Consider the following 22,015-nt stretch of genomic DNA (forward strand, 5'->3'; position numbering starts at 1 on the left):
TCGCCCAAACACTTCATAGCCAATACAGCCTGCTGACGTTTGCCAGTAGCTGCCCCATAATGGGAAACCTGGTGTGCAACAGTGGCAGCTGCGGATGGAGTGGTTGTGCGACTGCGGTCTGTGGACGAGCTCTCGCTTCTGCAGGAGGACGAGGAGGAGGAGGAGGGGGTGTGAACGGCTACAGCCAACTGTTTCCTAGACCGTGGGCTAGGCAGAACTGTCCCAAACTTGCTGTCCCCTGTGGACCCTGCATCCACAACATTCACCCAGTGTGCCGTGATGGACACGTAACGTCCCTGGTCATGCCTACTGGTCCATGCATCTGTTGTCAGGTGCACCTTTGTGCTCACAGATTGCCTGAGTGCATGGACGATGCGCTCTTTAACATGCTGGTGGAGGGCTGGGATGGCTTTTCTGGAAAAAAAGTGTTGACTGGGTAGCTCGTAGCGTGGTACAGCGTAGTCCATCAGGGCTTTGAAAGCTTCGCTTTCAACTAACCGGTAGGGCATCATCTCTAACGAGATTAGTGTAGCTATGTGGGCGTTCAAACCCTGTGTACGCGGATGCGAGGCTAAGTACTTCCTTTTTCTAACCATAGTCTCATGTAGGGTGAGCTGGACTGGAGAGCTGGAGATCGTGGAACTAGCGGGGGTGCCGGTGGACATGGCAGACTGAGAGACGGTGGGAGATGGTATTGTTGCCACCGGTGCCCTAGATGCAGTGTTTCCTACTACGAAACTGGTGATTCCCTGACCCTGACTGCTTTGGCCTGGCAAAGAAACCTGCACAGATACTGCAGGTGGTGCGGAAAATGGTGGCCCTACACTGCCGGAAGGGATGTTGCGTTGATGACTAGCTTCATTGGCCGAGGGTGCTACAACCTTAAGGGACGTTTGGTAGTTGGTCCAAGCTTGCAAATGCATGGTGGTTAAATGTCTATGCATGCAACTTGTATTGAGACTTTTCAGATTCTGCCCTCTGCTTAAGGTAGTTGAACATTTTTGACAGATGACTTTGCGCTGATCAATTGGATGTTGTTTAAAAAAATGCCAGACTGCACTCTTTCTAGCATCGGATACCTTTTCAGGCATTGCAGACTGAGCTTTAACCGGATGGCCACGCTGTCCTCCAACAGGTTTTGGCTTTGCCACGCGTTTTGGGCAAAATACGGGCCCGGCAGATGGAACCTGTTGCGATGTTGATGCCTGCTGCGGCCCCTCCTCCTCCGCTTCAGAACTGCTGCCGCCTGCACCCTGTTCCCCCAATGGCTGCCAATCGGGGTCAACAACTGGGTCATCTATTACCTCTTCTTGTAGCTCGTGTGCAACTTCGTCTGTGTCACCGTGTCGGTCGGTGGTATAGCGTTCGTGATGGGGCAACATAGTCTTATCAGGGTCTGATTCTTGATCATTATCCTGCGAGGGCAATGTTGTGGTCTGAGTCAAAGGACCAGCATAGTAGTCTGGCTGTGGCTGTGCATCAGTGCACTCCATGTCAGATTCAACTTGTAATGGGCATGGACTGTTAACTGCTTCACTTTCTAAGCCAGGGACGGTATGTGTAAAGAGCTCCATGGAGTAACCCGTTGTGTCGCCTGCTGCATTCTTCTCTGTTGTTGTTTTTGCTGAAGAGGACAAGGAAGCGACTTGTCCCTGACCATGAACATCCACTAACGACGCGCTGCTTTTACACTTACCAGTTTCACGAGAGGAGGCAAAAGAGCTAGAGGCTGAGTCAGCAAGATAAGCCAAAACTTGCTCTTGCTGCTCCGGCTTTAAAAGCGGTTTTCCTACTCCCAGAAAAGGGAGCGTTCGAGGCCTTGTGTAGCCAGACGATGAACCTGGCTCCACAGCTCCAGACTTAGGTGCAATATTTTTTTTCCCACGACCACCTGATGCTCTACCACTACCCTCATTACCAGCTGACAATGAACGCCCCCGGCCACGACCTCTTCCACCAGACTTCCTCATTGTTTTAAAAACGTAACCAAACTAACGGTATTTGTTGCTGTCACACAACTTACACGGTGAGCTATAACTTCAGTATGATTTAGCTACCCCTTTACAGGTGGGTGAGACCACAACGAAAATCAGGCACAATGTTACACACTCTGTTTTTGGTGGCACCAAATGAGAGAGATGCCACACACGCAGGACTGTCACTGAAGCACAAATGTTAATATTAATCTCCCACTGTTTTTTTTTATTTTTAATTTTTTTTTCAGGGAGACTTTAGAAACAAAATAAAATAAAATGATTTTTCCAATTACAATTTAGAAACCAAATAAAAAAAAAAAAAAAAAGGCTTTCTATGCCCCACTGAGTGAGAGATGCCACACACAGGAGTCAGGAGTGGCACACAAGCCCAGAGGCCAATATTGTTCTCCCAATGATTGATGTAGTGATTTTTTCAGGTAGATTTTGGAACCCAAATCAAGCAAAAAAAATAATAGGCTTTCTATGGCCCACAATTGGAGAGAGAGAGAGAGATGGCACACCCAGGAGTCAAGACTGGCACACAAGCAGAAAGGGCAATATTAATCTCCCACTGATTTTTTTTTTTTTTTTTTTTTCAGGGAGACTTTAGGAAAAAAAATAATAAAAAAAAATGATTTTTTCAGGAAGAATTTAGAAACCAAATAAAATAAAATGATTTTTTCAGGGAGAATTTAGAAAACAAATAAAACAAAAAATAGGCTTTCTATGGCCCACTGAGTGAGAGATGACGCACACAGGAGTCAGGAGTGGCACACAAGCCCAGAGGCCAATATTAATCTCCCACTTTTTTTTTTTTTTCAGCGAAAATTTATAAACCCAATAAAAAAAATTATAAATAGGCTTTCTATGGCCCACTATCTGAGAGAGAGAGATGGCACGCTTAGGACTGGCACACAAGCCCAAAAGCCAATATTAATCTCCCTTTTTTTTCAGGGAGAATTTATAAAACCAAAAAAAATAAATAAATAGGCTTTCTATGGCCCACTATTTGTGAGAGAGATGGCACGCTCAGGACTGGCACACAAGGCCAAAGGCCAATATTAATCTCCCACTTTTTTTTTTTTTTTCAGGGAAAATTTATAAACCCAATAAAAAAAATAATAAATAGGCTTTCTATGGCCCACTATCTGAGAGAGAGAGATGGCACGCTTAGGACTGGCACACAAGCCCAAAGGCCAATATTAATCTCCCACTGATTGATTTATTGATTTTTTCAGGTAGAATTTAGAACCCAAATAAAGCAAAAAAAAATAATAGGCTTTCTATGGCCCACTGAGTGAGTGATGATGCACACAGGAGTCAGGAGTGGCACACAAGCCCTGAGGCCAATATTTTTCTCCCACTGATTGATGTAGTGATTTTTTCAGGTAGATTTTGGAACCCAAATCAAGCAAAAAAATAAATAGGCTTTCTATGGCCCACTGAGTGAGAGATGGCACACACAGGAGTCAGGAGTGGCACACAAGCCCTGAGGCCAATATTTTTCTCCCACTGATTAATGTAGTGATTTTTTCAGGTGGATTTTAGAACCCAAATCAAGCAAAAAAATAAATAGGCTTTCTATGGCCCACTGAGTGAGAGATGGCACAGACAGGGATGGCACTCTAGCAGAAATGTCAATCTTAATCTCCCACAAAAAAAAAAAAAAAAAAAAACAGGGAGTGTCCTTCAATTACTATCTCCCTGCAGTAATCTCAGCCAGGTATGGCAGGCAGCAATAAGGAGTGGACTGATGCACAAATTAAATAAAAAGTGTGGACAAACAAACAAGATAGCTGTGCAGAAAGGAAGGAACAAGAGGATTTGTGCTTTGAAAAAAGCAGTTGGTTTGCACAGCGGCGTACACACAGCAATGCAGCTATCAGGGAGCCTTCTAGGGCAGCCCAATGAGCTACAGCGCTGAGGGAAAAAAAAATGTAGCTTCCACTGTCCCTGCACACCGAAGGTGGTGTTGGACAGTGCAAATCGCTACAGCACAAGCGGTTTGGTGGTTAATGGACCCTGCCTAACGCTATCCCTGCTTCTGACGAAGCGGCAGCAACCTCTCCCTAAGCTCAGATCAGCAGCAGTAACATGGCGGTCGGCGGGAACGCCCCTTTATAGCCCCTGTGACGCCGCAGACAGCAAGCCAATCACTGCAATGCCCTTCTCTAAGATGGTGGGGACCAGGACCTATGTCATCACGCTGCCCACACTCTGCGTTTACCTTCATTGGCTGAGAAATGGCGCTTTTCGCGTCATTGAAACGCGACTTTGGCGCGAAAGTCGCGTACCGCATGGCCGACCCCGCACAGGGGTCGGATCGGGTTTCATGAAACCCGACTTTGCCAAAAGTCGGCGACTTTGGAAAATGAACGACCCGTTTCGCTCAACCCTACAGGTGACCACTGCAGTCGATCAGCAGCCACTGATTTGCTTCAGTGGACACATTCCGTATCCAAGTGCTTGGAAATTGTTTCTTCAAGCTCACACAGATCAAGACCACTTCATTCAGTCAGTGCCACTGATTGACTGATTAGTCGCCTGAAGGCTTCCTTGCCAGAAGAGAAAGCCATGAGATCAGTGAGAGATATCAGCAGCAGAATGAAGAAGCAGCAAGAGTCCAAGTAGAACAGATGATTGACCAGAACTACTCAGAGTCCTGTAGGTGGTCGGCTCAGACATCAGTTGAACACTGAAGAAAATCAGCGGACACTAATTGGAAGCAGTGATCACATTCCAGCCAACATCATGAAAAAGCTTGGAGACTAATTCTTCCACCTCACACAGTTGGTGACCACTGCAGCCAATCAGTGGCCACTGATTTAGTCACCTGAGACTCCTTTCCTGCCAGAAGAGAAAGTCACAAGATCAGTGAGGAACATCAGCAGTAGACCGTAGAAGCAATTGTCCAGCAGGTCAGTATGATTTTTTTTATTTTGCTACATTTGGATAGCACATTTTTAAACTAAGCATCTGTTTAATAGAGAGGTAATATCTTTCTAAAGACATTCATACAAAGGGTCTAAATAAAGCATCTTTCATCACAAGCGATCCAACACATTCATGTATTACAGAAACAGTTCAGTGATGTAATGATTACAGTGTAATGTTTCATATTCACGGTGGGGGCACAATAGGAGAAATAGACACTTGTACTAGGTGACCCCAGAAATTACTGCTGATCACCTCACTCTGATTGCATTGATTTCTATGGGTTTATCTTTCCCAGATGACCAAGATAAGGGACAAGAAGAAGAGGATGAAAACAAGACGAAGGAACATAAGAGGAAAGATGAACACCAGAATGAAGATAACTTAACGCATCCTGTTCCAGAAATAGGTAAGACTTCATTATGAACCAGATGATCGGGCAATATCTATTGAAAGCCATGTAAAGGTCAGTAAAAGGAATTCATATTTTCTGAAAAATGTTATGTCTATGGGTAAAATAAAGAGTCAAAGAGCGAGGAAAACTGTAGCTCACCATAGCATGTCCAATGCGTGTCTCAAAGTGCAGGGAACCTGTCGGCCACCAGATAGTAGGAGTTGAAGTCTGTGAGATCCAAGCAGTCTTTGTAAACACATGATCCAGCACCTGTATGTATACATTTCTTATTTATTCAAATATATTTAAATGCCCCCAAAGTGAACAGATTAAAGCAACATCGTACAGTGTTATAAAAGTACCTAAGAATTTTGAACAATGTATTTCATACTTATTGCAGGATTTCTGCAGGATCTTGTTTTGGAGACACAAGACTGTTTACTATGTCTTATGGGAAGGATGTGGCTGCATCAACTATATGTACCTTATATGATCTATACTCCAAATACAAAAGTGTCTTTTAAAGGGAAATTTCACTGGATTTTTTATATTTAAAGTGAATACCTCCTCTAATTGCCACTGCTCAGCTAATTCTGGAACAGTTTTATTTTTTCTTCTGTTTCCATCTGTTCAAAAGTTATGCCACCATGTAATGATGATGCAAATTTACCTTTCAACTAAATAGGCATGTACTGAAAAACTTTTCTGTGTGTTTTCTTTTTCTCCCTTGATGCTGACCAATCACAACATGGCCATGCCACAGAGTAGTGCTGTGGTATATGCACGGTTAGTTGAAGAGAAAATTTGCTTCATTAATACCCGGGGCATAATTTAGAAAAGGAGAGGCACAGAAGTAATAGAAAAGCTGTTCCAGAATCAGTGGGGCATAGGGAATTAGAGGAGGTACTTTGTTTCTTTTTAAAAATTCAGTGACACGTTCTCTTTAAATATTGGAAATAATTTTAAATAAATAATGGCAATTTACTGAAATTCACAGGAATACACAGGGTGTGGACTACAGGCAAGAAAGAAAATGAAGTGAAGAAACATAAGACGGAGGATGAACATTGGAACAAAGATGAAAATAGAGAAATTGATTTCCAAGACACAAGTAAGACAATGTTACCAAGTAAATGAGAGAGCAGTGGCCACGGGGAATCCAGCAGAGATCAAACAAGTAGATTAAATTATCATAAAAAATGTCATTGATGTTTCTGGAGGAGCTTAAGGTCCACAGCTGACATTGTGGAAATTAAACAGAAGTGATAGGACGCAGTCATAACCCTTTTAGAGGATGTGCCCTCTCCATACTCGTTCCTGGCTATTCTTTGCCTTATCCCTTCATTGCTGCCTTGATCCATTGGGACACAAAAACCTTCAGAATTACAGATTTTGGGATATTTTGGCTGATTTCAAGGGGTTTCAAGGGAATGGCTGACTCTTTTGAGAGTCCATGAGCGTTTCCTTTTTCTAGAAATCTCCCAGATATTCTGAGTGATGGCAAATAAAGTCTGTGAGATATGGGAAAATAATATCTAATTGATATAATTTTGCTATCTGATGGAATTCCCTAAAAGATACAGTTTAGCCCAAAGTACTTGCTCCCATACTCAGCCCCCACCTTTGGCATTCCCACAGGCCAAAAGGGAAGTCAAATGCACGTCAAACAATGAGACCTCATTATCCACCAAAGTCACTTCCTTGGACAAAGCAGACCAACGTTTTTTTAATTAACTCAAGCAAATATTCCTTAGAAACTCTCCCCGGGGGTTCAAAAGGCATGGACCCTGTGTCCCCAGCACCAAGTCTGGGAATTATGACAAGGGTGTGAACGCTTGTGCAGTTACCAGCCAACAGGCTTCCTTTGTTAAACTCAAGCTGACACGCAGACATATTGGCCCCGCAGATTCCAGGCTCAATGGCATAAGGCTCTGAGATTTTGAATCTAGAAAATTACCTATAATAAAATAATGCAATATCTCTGAACCTAGCTGAGCACATAATTGGAATCTACATTCCTTCCCCACAAGCCCATATCGTTCAGCCACTTCAAGAACTATGCGTTATTCAGTTTTAAAGCATGGCTTCCAGGAATTAAATACGGTAGCCATATTTGGTCTCCCTGCACAGATAAAATCCAGCAGAACCCAGTGGCACTGCCGCTGTCCCATTTAGAGTGTCGACGGTCACATGCTACATAATTCTATCTGTACTCTACCCTTGTACTACACTCCTGACTGTATGCTTGTATACTGGTCTTGTATATGTATACATATACTTGTATATTTCTAGTGCACATTTCAGCGATTAAATACAAAATTAATCTTGGGCTGCTCTTTTGTCTCAATTCACGAATCCCCACATCCTCAAGGTCGGTTGGTTATTATACTCTACCCCGCGGTTGGTTTCTGACCCAATATAACCCTGTTGTTCGGACGGGGCTTATATCTGATGAGAAACTGGTGGCAGCATACCGTACTGTGTTGGTGAGGAACTCTGCCAGTGATAGCCGGGAGGTTTATATATATATCTAGCCCCATCCTGGACTGGTGATATACAGTATATCCCCCCTCACTGGGAACACCTCAATAACTCATACCTATAAGGGAAGCCTTTCTGGCGACTATTTGCCCTCAGTGCAGTTCCCTGACTGACCTGGGGTAAGTGGTGGTACCAGAGAGCCGATCCCTGCTGGGTCATTCTCTCCCCTCTCCAGATGAGTGAAGTTGACACACCCCTTCCCCTGTACGGTCCGTCACAAAGTCTATGCAGGGGATTTCAAGCTCTTTTTGAGAAAAAGAGGGCACTAATCCCTTATATAGAAATGTAAATGAAATAACGTAACATTTAGTAAATATTTAGGTAAGAGAAATCTAAATGCTATTATATTCAGGTTAAAAGGATCTGTCTCTAGAGATGAGAGAATCAATTTGATTCACCCAAATCTGAATTTTTTGCAATTCACTTTGGCAAATCCAGTAGAAATGTGGCTTGATGGTAAGGGGTTAAAATCAATCATATACTAACATCTTTTAGTCCCTCACTGTACCTGTCCCACTGCCGATTCACTGATCAACTCTTCTATCTACTTTCATCTTTCTAGCTGTTTGGTCTTTCATTCATTTAGTCACATGCCATCACGTCTTGCACAGCGAACATCACATATGGACAACACAGCCTACGTGTTGAATGGCCTAGTGAAAGAAAGACCCAACTGGGTGGATGATAAAAAGAAGAGTGGTTTGCAGGATTGGCGGTGGCAGATGGAAAAGTACACATATTGCTAAGGAGAGTTAAAAAGTGCAAATCAAATTTCCACTTTCAATTGAGCAAATCTTCTCAAATCAAATAGTCAGAGATATACGCATCTCAGGTATATGGACTTTTTAGAGAGGGGTGTTGCTCAGAATTCCCCTATATTACTTGAGTAGACTTTACAATATACTAAAAAAGTGCACAAAATAGAAAAAGATAACTGTCTGCAGCAGTATTCTCCCCAAACTACCCTGTATTCAAAAGGACAAAATCCAGCAATTGGCTCTTCTGTCTTACTTGTTTTGTTCTTCCATTCACTAAGCCCCATGCTGTCACTTGAGAAGCAAAGCTTATCAATGACTTGCGTTATGGCCCATATGGTGACATGGGGCGTAGTAAATGGAAGACCTAGTTAGGAGAAAGATACAAGACAAGAGATAGAAGAGCTGTATGGAGGATTTGCTGTGGTAGTGGGACAGGTATGCAGAGGGTCATGCAGGTAATTTATTTTAATTAATAGCCTAACGAACCTGCATGAGGCCTACAAGTGGCCAACAGATGCCACATTGATAGCCTCTCTCACACTCCAATCTACATATTACTTGTTCCTGTGACAACCAGTTCTCTGGAAATGTTTCTAAAAAATTGTCAAGTATTACATTTGCTGTTATTCTCAGGTGATTGGGATGACATAGTGAGAAATGATGCAGTGGAAGAACATGAGAAAAAAAATGACGATAAGGACGATGAAGGAAGTTCTCTTCTTGAAAAAACAGGTAAATATGATGTAGAAGTAGTGAAACATAAATTCTATGAAAGTCAAACCAGTACATAGAATAGAATATATTCTTCCAAATATGATCACTATAGTAATATTTCTGGAGGAGGTGAAGTTCCATGGGTGACAAAGTGGAAACTTTAGCCAATGCTAAAAATCTGTATGCTTCTGTTAGGCTCCATTGTTTATTTCCTCATCTATGACTTCTCCATAACACTGACCCCACTGATCTTCTTGTTTCCTCTTATGACTAATGATGAGTGAATCTGCCGAAATTCAAAATTTGAAGCTCTATTCAAGTTGGTCAGAAAATTTGATACGGATCAGATTTATTAGATGCAAATCAAATATTTGATAGCCTTCTGACATCACAATGCACATTCTGACATCATAATGTTCATTGCCCCAGGCATCACCTCAGGGTAATGCACGTTGTGTGCTTGGGATTTTGGAACTTCCAGTGGAGATGCTGAAATAGCTGACAGTGGTGAAGAGGTTATTAGCATGGTTAATTGGACAGGGACTTGTGGTGCTGGACAGGTGTGAGGAAAGATTAATTTTACCACCCATTTTTTCATCCTTCTACAGATAAACAATTCTATTTTCAGAATTCACTCAAAGGGAGTTACAAAAAAATACCTTAAAAATATCTCATCTCTTTGGAAAATCTGAAGCAAATTTAATTTGCCTCAAGCTGATTTGCTCATCTCTGGTGACTACTGCAGCTAGTCAATGGTTGCAGAGGTGATCAACACAGATTGTGTGTGGTATTCACGAGTTGTTCCTACCGATAGAGGAAACAAGGAGTCTGGAGGGGAACTTAGTCGGCATTTTCAAAACCCATTAGAAGATTGATAAATCAACATACATTTTTTTTTAATTTTTAGTTTTAACTAGTCGATCAAAACCTACAAGAAACAAACCGATCACAAAGGCTGATGTAACTAAATAAGTAAAAAGCAAAAGTGAATTTAAATAACACAGGGTTCTTATGAAACACCGTTCTTGATCAAAAAAGCATAAAAGCCATCCCACCAGCGGCAAGGTGACCTTGTTCGGGATGGTCCTACACTTTAAAATATTAAAAACCTTACCATGTGTCAGAATTGACCTCAATGTGAATAAGGGCAGACAAAATACCTTGTCCCGAGCTGTGGACACCAGCCATGGGAAGCTATTTAAATGTAATGTCCAGCTCAAGGAAGGGAGGCCACATCCCGACACGCAAAAAATGCAAAAATACCAAGAGAAAACACAAAAGACATTGAGCTTGGGTGAAAGATAACACTTACAGCAGGGTTTATGATCATTTTGTTTCTTGTAGGTTTTGTCTGTTTATTGGCCAATGTGAACATGTGTTTATGTGCTGCATGTATGCCAACTTCAACCCAAACTCAATTGTTTTTTTTTTGCTTCTTAACTATTGAAGTTCAGCCTGACTTTTAGAAGGGATGGACAAGCTCCACACTTTGGTGAGTGCATGTCTGTCTTAAAGAGGGAGAAGTTAGTAGGCCACTGCCACACACCCTTGGCAGAAGCTTATTTTCCTTGTAAACAAAGGATCAGACATGTTAAATTTAATTTGCTCAATCCTATTATTCTCAGAGAGTCAGAGATAAATATTACATGATCTTCCCTTGAAGGATTATTTTAACAAGAACTATGTAGTTCTTCATAATAACTTTATACAGATTATTGGTATCTCCAAACAGCACCCTGTAATATTTAGTGATTTGCTCACTATTGCAGTCCTATACTGACAATGCATTACTATGATTGTTGTGTGTCTCTTCTTCAGCAATGTGAAGAGTAATGACTGTTTGGCAATTTTTGCAATATTTACTATAATTACTGATTGTAAGTAAAAAAAAAATGAAATGATTTGGTGGTATATTATGCATGTGATATTTCCCTTACATGACATTAGTTGTGGATTTTAGAGGCATAGAATATGTAGAACGGGGTTGAACAATAAAAAATGGCCTAAGGGATTAGAAGTAACCAACATAATATTTGCTCTTATCCCCCCCAAAATTGGAATAATTAAATACTGGTGTTAGGGGTCGAGTTCCCGCTTCTGCACAGGGGGAATCTCGGGCCGCTTCTGCTGCGGTCTCCCATTCCTCTCCTGCCGCAGGTAAACCTGCTCAGCAGAGACGACGGTCCTTGCGTCTGGCTCAGTCTCACTCGGTGCTTAGGCTTGCTGTTGCTTCTCCAGCTTTTGCCATTAAAGCCAGTGCTGGGCAGCAGCGAGCGGGCTTCTCTGGGACTAAGTCCTTATTTGCACACACTGAGCATGCCCAGGGCAAGATCTCCCATTGGAGATCGAGGGTCACATGCTCAGGCACTGCAGCACATCCCATTGGTCCTCTTGGCAGGTCCTGAAAGGGCAAAACTTCTGTAGCTACTTCCTGTGCTGCAACTATATAAACTGCGCATGACCGCACGGCCATGCGCTAGTGTACAATTGTATACGTGTGTTTGTTGTGAGTGCAAGTCGTTCATTAAATACCCCTACCCTATTGTATGACTGTTCGCGTATGGAGTATGGCTGCTATCTAGCGCCCAACTAACCACTCAATGTGTCACACACGTATCAGCGTCTATTGCTGTGACCGCCAGTGCGGCGCCACGCGCCAGTAGTGCGCTTCCTGACCCACGTCTGGGTTCTTAGTGGTGTCTGCCAGCACGGCACAGTTCGCACTTCGGTGCTCTAATTACTATAGTTGCCTAACACACCCAGTTGCGGTGTTGTCAGCAAGTGGTCTAATCGGACTTCAATCCTGTGTCTTGGGGTTGTGTTCGCTGACTCCTTGCTTGCACTCTTTAGTGCGGTATTGCAGACCTGTGGCTTTACCGGGTTCACTTCTACCGCCATATTACGCTGCCATTTACTAGCAGCATTTTTTCACCTGCACGGTGGACGCCGGACTGCGAACGCATCTATTACATCTTTCTTGGTGCGTTCCGCCAGTCCTAACAGAACACTAGCGCCAGGGTCTGGCTAGTAAATGGCGGACAATCAGCGTTTACAGCGGTACATCCAGCAGCTGGAGGGAAGGTTGGCGGCTCTTGAGCGTTCAACCTCAGCTGTGGATGTCACTGCTGTCGCTGTTAAAGCTGCAAGTGTAGCCGCAGCCAGTTTGTCCGCTGCCACCCCTGCTCCGACTTTATCCCGTCTCCCGCTTTCTGACAAGTTTGCTGGCGACAGTAAACTATGTCGCGGATTCTTGAGCCAGTGCTCCATACACCTTGAGCTCCTGGCGTCACGTTTCCCTACGGAACGGGCGAGAGTGGGATTTATTCTCTCTCTCTTGTCGGGCAGGGCGTTGGATTGGGCAACGCCACTTTGGGAGCGAGATGATCGTGTGGTACAGAGTGCTCCTCTCTTCCTGGGCGCTCTGAAGCAGGTCTTTTTAGGACCTCGTGTTACCCACGATACCGCGCTCCAGTTGTTGACTATTACTCAGGGCTCGTCCGTGGTCAGCCAGTTTGCCATCCAGTTCCTGACTCTAGCTTCAGAGTTAGAGTGGCCAGACAAAGTTCTTATTCCGGTGTTCTGGAGGGGACTGGCAGACCACGTGAAGGACGCCTTGGCCACCAGGGAGATACCCGTGGAGGAGCTTATTTCTGTATCTACCCGCATCGACCTCCGTTTTCACGAGCGGAGGTTAGAGCGGACCCAGTGTAGGCAGAGGTTTCGGCTGGCTCCCACCTTCGCCAAACCTCTAGAATCTCCTGTCTTGGCGTCCGACTCCCATGAGGCCATGGAGGTTTCTCGAGCGGGACCTAAGTCTCATGCCGCTCGAGTACTCATGGTTTGTAAAAACTGTCATCAACTAGGACATTACGCCAATAAATGTCCACGGCGGTCGGGAAATGATCGCGTCTAGTAACCATTGGGGGAGGTTCACTAGACACAGCTGCATTTTCCTCCAAACTGTCCTTTAAAGGGACAATCCTGTTAGGCTCCTCCACTCTATCAGTCGAGCTTTGTGTGGATTCAGGAGCAGAGGGAAACTTCATGTCCTCTGCTTTTGCTCTGCGCCACGCTATACCACTAGTCATGCTCGCCAAACCTGTTACAGTTAGAGTTGTGAATGGGGCGACACTTCCACTGCAAATCACACACCAGACAGTTCCATTCTCGCAGTCCATGTCCCCTTCCCACCAGGAGATTATTTCCCTTCTTGTTCTTCCCGAGGGAATGGATGAGATTTTGCTGGGAATACCCTGGCTCCGTTTCCACTCCCCACATATTGAGTGGTCCTCAGGGAGAATATTGGGTTGGAGTAAGTCTTGTATGGGCAGGTGTGTGAGTGAGTGTGTACAGGTTTCTACTACCGAGGTACCCGCAGACCTTTCTTCTCTTCCCAAGTGCTATTGGTGCTATGCTGACATATTCTCTAAAAAGGCTGCTGAGACTCTACCGCCTCATCGCCCCTACGACTGTCCTATTGACCTCTTGCCTGGAGCTGAACCTCCTCAGGGAAGGGTATATCCCCTCTCTCTCCCAGAGACGGAGGCTATGTCTCAATATAATCAGGAGAATTTGGCAAGAGGGTTCATTAGGAAGTCAGTGTCTCCTGCAGGTGCGGGATTCTTCTTCGTACAGAAGAAGAACGGGGAATTACGTCCTTGCATTGATTACAGGGGTCTTAATGCTATCACCATTAAAAATAAGTACCCGTTGCCCCTGATATCTGAGCTCTTTGACAGGCTAAGGGGAGCGAAGGTTTTCACCAAACTAGATCTGCGGGGTGCCTACAACCTGATTCGCATCCGTGAGGGGGACGAATGGAAAACGGCTTTTAATACCAGGGATGGGCACTATGAGTATCTGGTGATGCCCTTCAGGCTCTGTAATGCCCCAGCCGTTTTTCAGGACTTTGTCAACGATATCTTCCGGGATAGGCTTTCCACCTCGGTTGTAGTCTATCTGGATGATATCCTCATCTTCTCTCCAGATATTGACTCCCACCGGAGAGATGTTGGCAGAGTCTTCGAACTCCTATGGGCGAATTCCCTTTATGCTAAGTTGGAGAAGTGTGTGTTTGAGCAGGAGTCCTTACCTTTCCTGGGCTATATCATCTCGGCCCAGGGATTGGCTATGGATCCTGCCAAACTACAGGCTGTGATGGACTGGCAGGAACTCCATTCTCTTAAAGCGGTGCAGCGCTTTATGGGGTTCATAAATTACCATCGCCAGTTCATCCCCCACTTCTCAACTTTGGTAGCTCCCTTGGTATCCCTCACCAAGAAGGGAGCGAATCCCAAATTGTGGTCGGAAGAGGTCTCCAAGGCCTTCACTTCTAAAAAGTCCCATTTTGCTAGCGCTCCCATCTTACATCGTCCCGATGTGGATAAGCCATTCCTTATTGAGGTGGATGCCTCATCCGTTGGTGCTGGAGCAGTCCTCTATCAAAAGGATGCTCAAGGTCGGAAGCATCCATGCTTCTTCTTCTTCTCAAAGACCTTCACACCAGCGGAGAGAAATTACTCCATCGGGGACAGGGAGTTGCTAGCAATGAAGTTGGCTTTTTCGGAGTGGAGACATCTTTTGGAAGGTGCTCGGTTTCCCTTCCAAGTCTTCACGGACCACAAAAATTTGGTCTATTTGCGTACAGCCCAGCGGCTGAATTCTCGTCAGGCTAGATGGTCCTTGTTTTTCTCCCGGTTCCACTTCACTCTCCATTATCTCGCCGGGGAGAAGAACATTCGTGCTGACGCTCTCTCTCGCTCCCTTGTGTCAACTGAGGAGGAGGAAGAGGAGCCTCGGCTTATTGTCCCTTCAGAGAGTCTGAGAACCGTAGCTCCGGTTTCGCTAGAGTCTGTGCCTCCGGGCAAGACTTTTGTTCCCATCAATTTGCGACCGGAGGTTCTCTCTTGGGCTCATTCGTCCAGAGTGGGTGGACACTTTGGGGCAAAGAGGACATCTGAGTTGCTGGCGAGAATGTACTGGTGGCCGCATATGGTTCGTGATGTTGGAGACTATGTCCGGGCATGTGTCTCCTGTGCCAAAAATAAGTCTCCTCGTCAATGGCCAGCTGGATTGTTATATCCTCTGCCGGTGGCAGACAGGCCCTGGGAGATGGTCGGGATGGACTTTGTGGTGGGTTTGCCCAAGTCTCGTGGCTGTACCATCATTTGGGTAATCACCGACCATTTTTCTAAAATGGTGCATTTGGTGCCGCTTCCTCGGCTACCTTCTGCACGGGCCTTGGCAGCGTTGTTTATTAAACACATCTTCCACCTTCACGGTATGCCAGACAAGATTGTCAGTGACCGGGGTCCCCAGTTTGCGTCTCGGTTCTGGAGAGAGCTTTGTCATCTTCTCACTATTGAGTTAAATCTCTCTTCTGCCTATCATCCCGAGACGAATGGGTTGATGGAGAGAGCCAACCAGACCTTGGTCACATATCTGCGACATTTTGTCTCTGCTAGGCAAGATGACTGAGCATCTTTGCTACCGTGGGCGGAGTTTGCTCTTAACAATGCTGTAGCTGACTCCACTGGACAGACCCCATTCCTCCTTAACTATGGTCAGCATCCGCGGGTACCTGTGTCCATGCCCGTGTCTTCCGCCGATTCCAGGGTGGCAGACTGGGCTGTGGAGGCACAGGACATTTGGGATCGCACTCAGGATGCCATTCGGGCTTCCAAGGAGAGAATGAGGTCCTCTGCCGACGCACATCGGCGCCCAGCTCCGACCTTTGCTCCTGGCGACTTGGTGTGGCTCTCCGCCCGTAACATCAGGCTGCGAGTTGAGTCTACTAAGTTCGCACCTCGCTACTTAGGTCCTTTTAAGGTGCTCGAACAGGTTAATCCTGTGGTTTACCATCTAGCCCTTCCTCCACGCCTAGGTATCACCGACACCTTTCATGTGTCCCTCCTTAAGCCCGTGTACATGTCCCGGTTTTCTGAGTCATCTACTGGGACGTCGGGTTCGTCTACGGACGATTACGTGGTGAACGCTATCTTGGGGTACAAGGTGGTTCGTGGCAAAAAATGTTATTTGGTGGACTGGAGGGGTTACGGTCCTGAGGATAGATCCTGGGAGCCTGCTGAGACAATTCGGGCTCCGCAGCTTATTGCTGCCTTCGAACATAGCGAGGCCCAAGGGGGGGGGGCCCTAGGAGGGGGGGTAATGTTAGGGGTCGAGTTCCCGCTTCTGCACAGGGGGAATCTCGGGCCGCTTCTGCTGCGGTCTCCCATTCCTCTCCTGCCGCAGGTAAACCTGCTCAGCAGAGACGACGGTCCTTGCGTCTGGCTCAGTCTCACTCGGTGCTTAGGCTTGCTGTTGCTTCTCCAGCTTTTGCCATTAAAGCCAGTGCTGGGCAGCAGCGAGCGGGCTTCTCTGGGACTAAGTCCTTATTTGCACACACTGAGCATGCCCAGGGCAAGATCTCCCGTTGGAGATCGAGGGTCACATGCTCAGGCACTGCAGCACATCCCATTGGTCCTCTTGGCAGGTCCTGAAAGCGCAAAACTTCTGTAGCTACTTCCTGTGCTGCAACTATATAAACTGCGCATGACCGCACGGCCATGCGCTAGTGTACAATTGTATACGTGTGTTTGTTGTGAGTGCAAGTCGTTCATTAAATACCCCTACCCTATTGTATGACTGTTCGCGTATGGAGTATGGCTGCTATCTAGCGCCCGACTAACCACTCAATGTGTCACACACGTATCAGCGTCTATTGCTGTGACCGCCAGTGCGGCGCCACGCGCCAGTAGTGCGCTTCCTGACCCGCGTCTGGGTTCTTAGTGGTGTCTGCCAGCACGGCACAGTTCGCACTTCGGTGCTCTAATTACTATAGTTGCCTAACATACCCAGTTGCGGTGTTGTGTCAGCAAGTGGTCTAATCGGACTTCAATCCTGTGTCTTGGGGTTGTGTTCGCTGACTCCTTGCTTGCACTCTTTAGTGCGGTATTGCGGACCTGTGGCTTTACCGGGTTCACTTCTACCGCCATATTACGCTGCCATTTACTAGCAGCATTTTTTCACCTGCACGGTGGACCCCGGACTGCGAACGCATCTATTACATCTTTCTTGGTGTGTTCCGCCAGTCCTAACAACTGGAGTTGAGCGTTTGCCAGAAATTCTATTCAAGCAGATTCATGGATGAGATGGGCCACAATTAGTTATGCGGAGGAGCCTTCAGGTTAACCACCTGCACACTTCACCTTCTCTTCTCCCATAAGTTATGTTTGTTTTCTGTTGTTTTATAATATTTGGATGAGCAGTACTAACATGTCATGTGTTACATTTTACAGATGTCACAACAGCATTGAAAACCAGATCAATGGACACAAAACAATCCTAATGATGTGATGCCTTCTGTTCCTAAAAGGCTATGTAAAGATATGTAAAACTTTTTTTTTAAATAAATAAATTAAAATAAAAGACGTGGCACATGATGAGACGAGCTAAATGACCTAATGCACATCGAACTTAAAAGTGCAGGGCGCATTACAGGATAAGGCAAGTGATCTGATGCCCATATAACCTAAACTCATCACATTGCAGTTGGCCAGGGACTAGAAGTCACCCTACAATACAACATGGCATCTTGACCATGCTATGGATAGATCTCCATAAATGCAGCATTTTATGTCCCTCTATAAGACCAAACTAAGGCTGGCCTTACACATTAGATAACTTGGCCAATCTGCTTATTTTCCCACTAGACTAATGGATCAGGCAGTTCATTTCCAAATGCTTCGATCCTTAGCTCCCCAATATCTGTCAATTGAACATCCATATTACCTAGTTGTCTGATATTCCTGAAATCAGCAGGTTTGGCTGACTTTAATCTACTGAATATGGGGATCTCAAAGTCCTCCACATTGATAACACTGGTCAACGCAATTTTTCTGGCAAAAGGTTTTAAAACATAATTTACCGTATATACTCGAGTATAAGCCGACACGAGTATAAGCCGACCCCCCTAATTTTGCCACAAAAAACTCAGAAAACTTAATGACTCGAGTATAAGCCTAGGGTGGGAAATACAGCAGCTATCGGTAAATTTCAAAAGTAAAAATAGATACCAATAAAAGTAAAATTAATTGAGACATCAGTAGGTTAAGTGTTTTTGAATATCCATATTGAATCAGGAGCCCCATATAATGCTCCATAAAGTTTGATGGGCCCCATTAGATGCTCCTTATTAAAATATGCCCCAAATAATCCTGCATAAAGGGTAATAAGGGCCCCATAAGATGCTCCATAGAGATATTTGCCCTATATAGTGCTGCACAAACGTTATGGCCCCATAAGATGCTCCATACAGACACTTGCCCCATATAATGCTGTACAAGTGTTATGGCCCCATAAGATGCTCCATACAGACACTTGCCCCATGTAATGCTGCACAAGTGTTATGGCCCCATAAGATGCTCCATACAGACACTTGCCCCATATAATGCTGCACAAGCGTTATGGCCCCATAAGATCATCCATACAGTCACTTGCCCCATATAGTGCTGCACAAGCTTTATGGCCCCATAAGATGCTCCGTACAGTCACTTACCCCTTTTAGTGCTGCACAATCTTTTGGCCCCATACAGATGATCTGTACAGTCACTGCCCCTTATAGTGCTGCACAATCGTTATGGCCCTATAAGATGCTCCGTACAGTCACTGCCCCATATAGTGCTGCACAAGTGTTATGGCTCCATAAGATGCTCCGTACAGTCACTTGCCCCATATGCTTTTGCTGCAATAAAAAAAAAATCACATACTCACCACTCTTCGCTCAGGACCCCGGCACTTTCAATATTTACCTGCTCCTCGTGCGGCTCCATCTTCAGCACTGACATTCAGCAGTTGGCGCGCACTGACTACGTCACCGTGCCCTCTGACCTGAGCGTCAAAGCCAGAGGATGCTAATGACTGAGCCGCACTGGAACGAGGATCGGTAAATATCGCGCAGCGCTGTATACTCACCTACTGCTGGCGCTGTGCAGTCCCTGCTTCTTCCACCGCTTCATCATCTTCCTGTATTGAGCAGTCACAGTTACCGCTCATTACCGAAATGAATATGCGGCTCCACCTCTATGGGAGGTGGAGCCACATATTCATTACTGTAAAGAGCGGGACCATGTGACCGCTCAGTACAGGAAGAATATGCAGCGCTGGAAGAAGCAGGGATGCGCAGGGACCGCGCCAGCAGTAGGTGAGTATAATTAGACAGCCCCCGCCCCCCCTCCCCTGCCGACCCCCGGGTATGACTCGAGTATAAGCCGAGAGGGGGACTTTCAGCCCCAAAAAATGGGCTGAAAATCTCGGCTTATACTCGAGTATATACGGTAAGTCAATTTTGGCTGCTGATTACGAATATGAACTCCATTTTTGGCTATCACATCAGGATTTCGAGATATTTTCAATTTTTGATGAAAATTACTCCTTTCTAATGTTTTATGATAAAAACACATGATTTTCGGTACTACATTTTGTATATTTTTAATCAAGGAATAACAAAGATTATAAAGTCTATGTACAGCAAATCAAATATACTTACAGAATTAAACTACAAAATATAAAAACACATATATATATGCTACACAGATGAATGGCAAATGGCAGTTCTTTGAACTTTCTTTTCTTGGCTGATCTGTGATGTACAGCTTCTGGGTTGTCTCTCATCAAGCTCCAGCAATAGTCAGCCATCATATGTGAGTCCCACCAGCCTGGATACCGTTCTTCCATTGTTTTAATGTCCTGATGAAAACGCTTCCCTTGTTCCTCACTCACATCCCCAAGGTTCTCTGGAAAAAAGTCCAAATGGCTGTGTAAATAGTGAATCTTAAAGGGAACCTGTCACCTGAATTTGGCGGGACCAGTTTTGGGTCATATGGGCGGAGTTTTCAGGTGTTTGATTCACCCTTTCCTTACCCGCTGGCTGCATGCTGGCCGCAATATTGGATTGAAGTTCATTCTCTGTCCTCCGTAGTACACGCCTGCGCAAAGCAAGATTACCTTGCACAGGCGTGTACTACGGAGGACAGAGAATGAACTTCAATCCAATATTGCGGCCAGCATGCAGCCAGCGGGTAAGGAAAGGGTGAATCAAACACCTGAAAACTCCGCCCATATGACCCAAAACTGGTCCCGCCAAATTCAGGTGACAGGTTCCCTTTAATACTCCTTCTACATCCCAGATTTCGCAGACTCGTTAGTAGCTCTTCCATAATCTCTTCATAGTTGTTTGCCTTCTTATTCCCTAGAAAATTCTGCACCACATTACAAAATGCATTCCAAGCTCTTTCTTCCGTCTCATTCATTGATGTGATAAAATTTGGGTCTCTCATAAGTGTTCTTATTTGAGGTCCATCAAATATTCCAGCCTTTTTCTTCTCTTCACTAAGACCAGGAAAAGTTAAACATATATAGTTAAAGCATTTTCCACTGTGATTGAGAGCTTTGACGAACTGCTTCATCAATTCAAGTTTTATGTGTAAGGGAGGAAAGACAATGTTCTTCCTATCTACTAGAGGATCATGGATGACATTCTTATCGCCAGATGCCAAACACTGTCGCTGAGGCCATTCAGTTTTCACCCAATGCTCTGCTGTAGCTCTACTGTCCCAGTAGCACAGAAAACAAGAGTGTTTTGTGTACCCTCCTTGCAGACCCAAGAGAAAGTTAACCATTTTCAAACACAAATTAACCACCCATGAACATTATATTGTAACCTCTCTAGAACAATCTTGATGTTTTTATATTCTTCTTTAAGTTTTTCAGAATGACCTTTTGGTACAGAGCCATACTTATTTCAATTGTGTAACAGAACACATTTTAAACTTCTTTTGGAACTATCAATAAAAAGCCTCCAATCCCTTGAATCATATTCTGGAAGTCCCATAAAGAGAAGTAGCCCTTCAACATCAGTACAATAGACAAGCTGGCCATCTGAATGGAAGTACTTACGCAGTTCTGCTTCCCTGTTAAGATAAAATGAGACACTTGTACCGGGTTTTAACATTCGATTCTCTTGTAGTCTTGAAGCCAATAGTTCAGGAGACTCTTTTGATAGATAAAGATGTTGGGGCTAGCGGAACGCACCGAGTAAATAGAGATGTTTTTATTGATATTGGTGTGTTCACAGCCCGGGGTCCACCGTGCAGGAGTACCTGCTGCTAGCAAATGGCGGCACTATATGGCGGTTTGGACTAACTCAGTTAATTCACCGAGTAGCCGTGAAAGCAAAGCACTGTGCCCTGTTAGACTTCACAGAGGCACAGGCTAACTGCCCAAACAGAGAGCAGTCAGTGGTTACGCATGCACACAAAACCACAAAACTCCTCGCCGGAGGTGCCAGCATTCTAGGGGCTACTTCAGCCAGGTCCCTGAATACATACAAACACAAACTCCTCGCCGGAGGTGCCAGCATTCTAGGGGCTTATTTCAGCCGGGTCCCTGAATACATACAAACACAAACTCCTCGCCGGAGGTGCCAGCATTCTAGGGGCTTATTTCAGCCGGATCCCTGAACACACTCTCACATGACCACACTGGCGGAAAGCACATAACAAAGAACACTAGCGCATGGCCGTGTGGCCATGCGAGCCTTAAATAGTTGCAGCACGTACAGGACCTTCCAAGAAGGACCAATGAGAGGCTGCCACAGAGCGTGAGCACCTACAGGACCTTCCTGAAGGACCAATGGCCTT

The 22,015-nt window shown here is 45.1% G+C and overlaps 1 protein-coding gene across 1 annotated transcript in view; it reads left to right on the forward strand.

The window, feature by feature from the left end:
* Positions 1–19,338, forward strand: part of LOC138638850 (CD48 antigen-like) — a 57,573-nt gene extending 38,235 nt beyond the window's left edge. The window contains exons 6-9 of the mRNA XM_069728518.1: positions 5,209–5,319; positions 6,302–6,415; positions 9,237–9,335; positions 17,615–19,338. Coding sequence (XP_069584619.1) covers positions 5,209–5,319; positions 6,302–6,415; positions 9,237–9,335; positions 17,615–17,664 — 374 coding nt within the window. The 3' untranslated portion in view covers positions 17,665–19,338. The remainder of the gene's footprint in view (positions 1–5,208; positions 5,320–6,301; positions 6,416–9,236; positions 9,336–17,614) is intronic.
* Positions 19,339–22,015: the final 2,677 nt, after the last annotated feature.

This window comes from Ranitomeya imitator, chromosome 1, assembly GCF_032444005.1.
Source record: "Ranitomeya imitator isolate aRanImi1 chromosome 1, aRanImi1.pri, whole genome shotgun sequence".
NCBI lineage: Eukaryota > Metazoa > Chordata > Amphibia > Anura > Dendrobatidae > Ranitomeya > Ranitomeya imitator.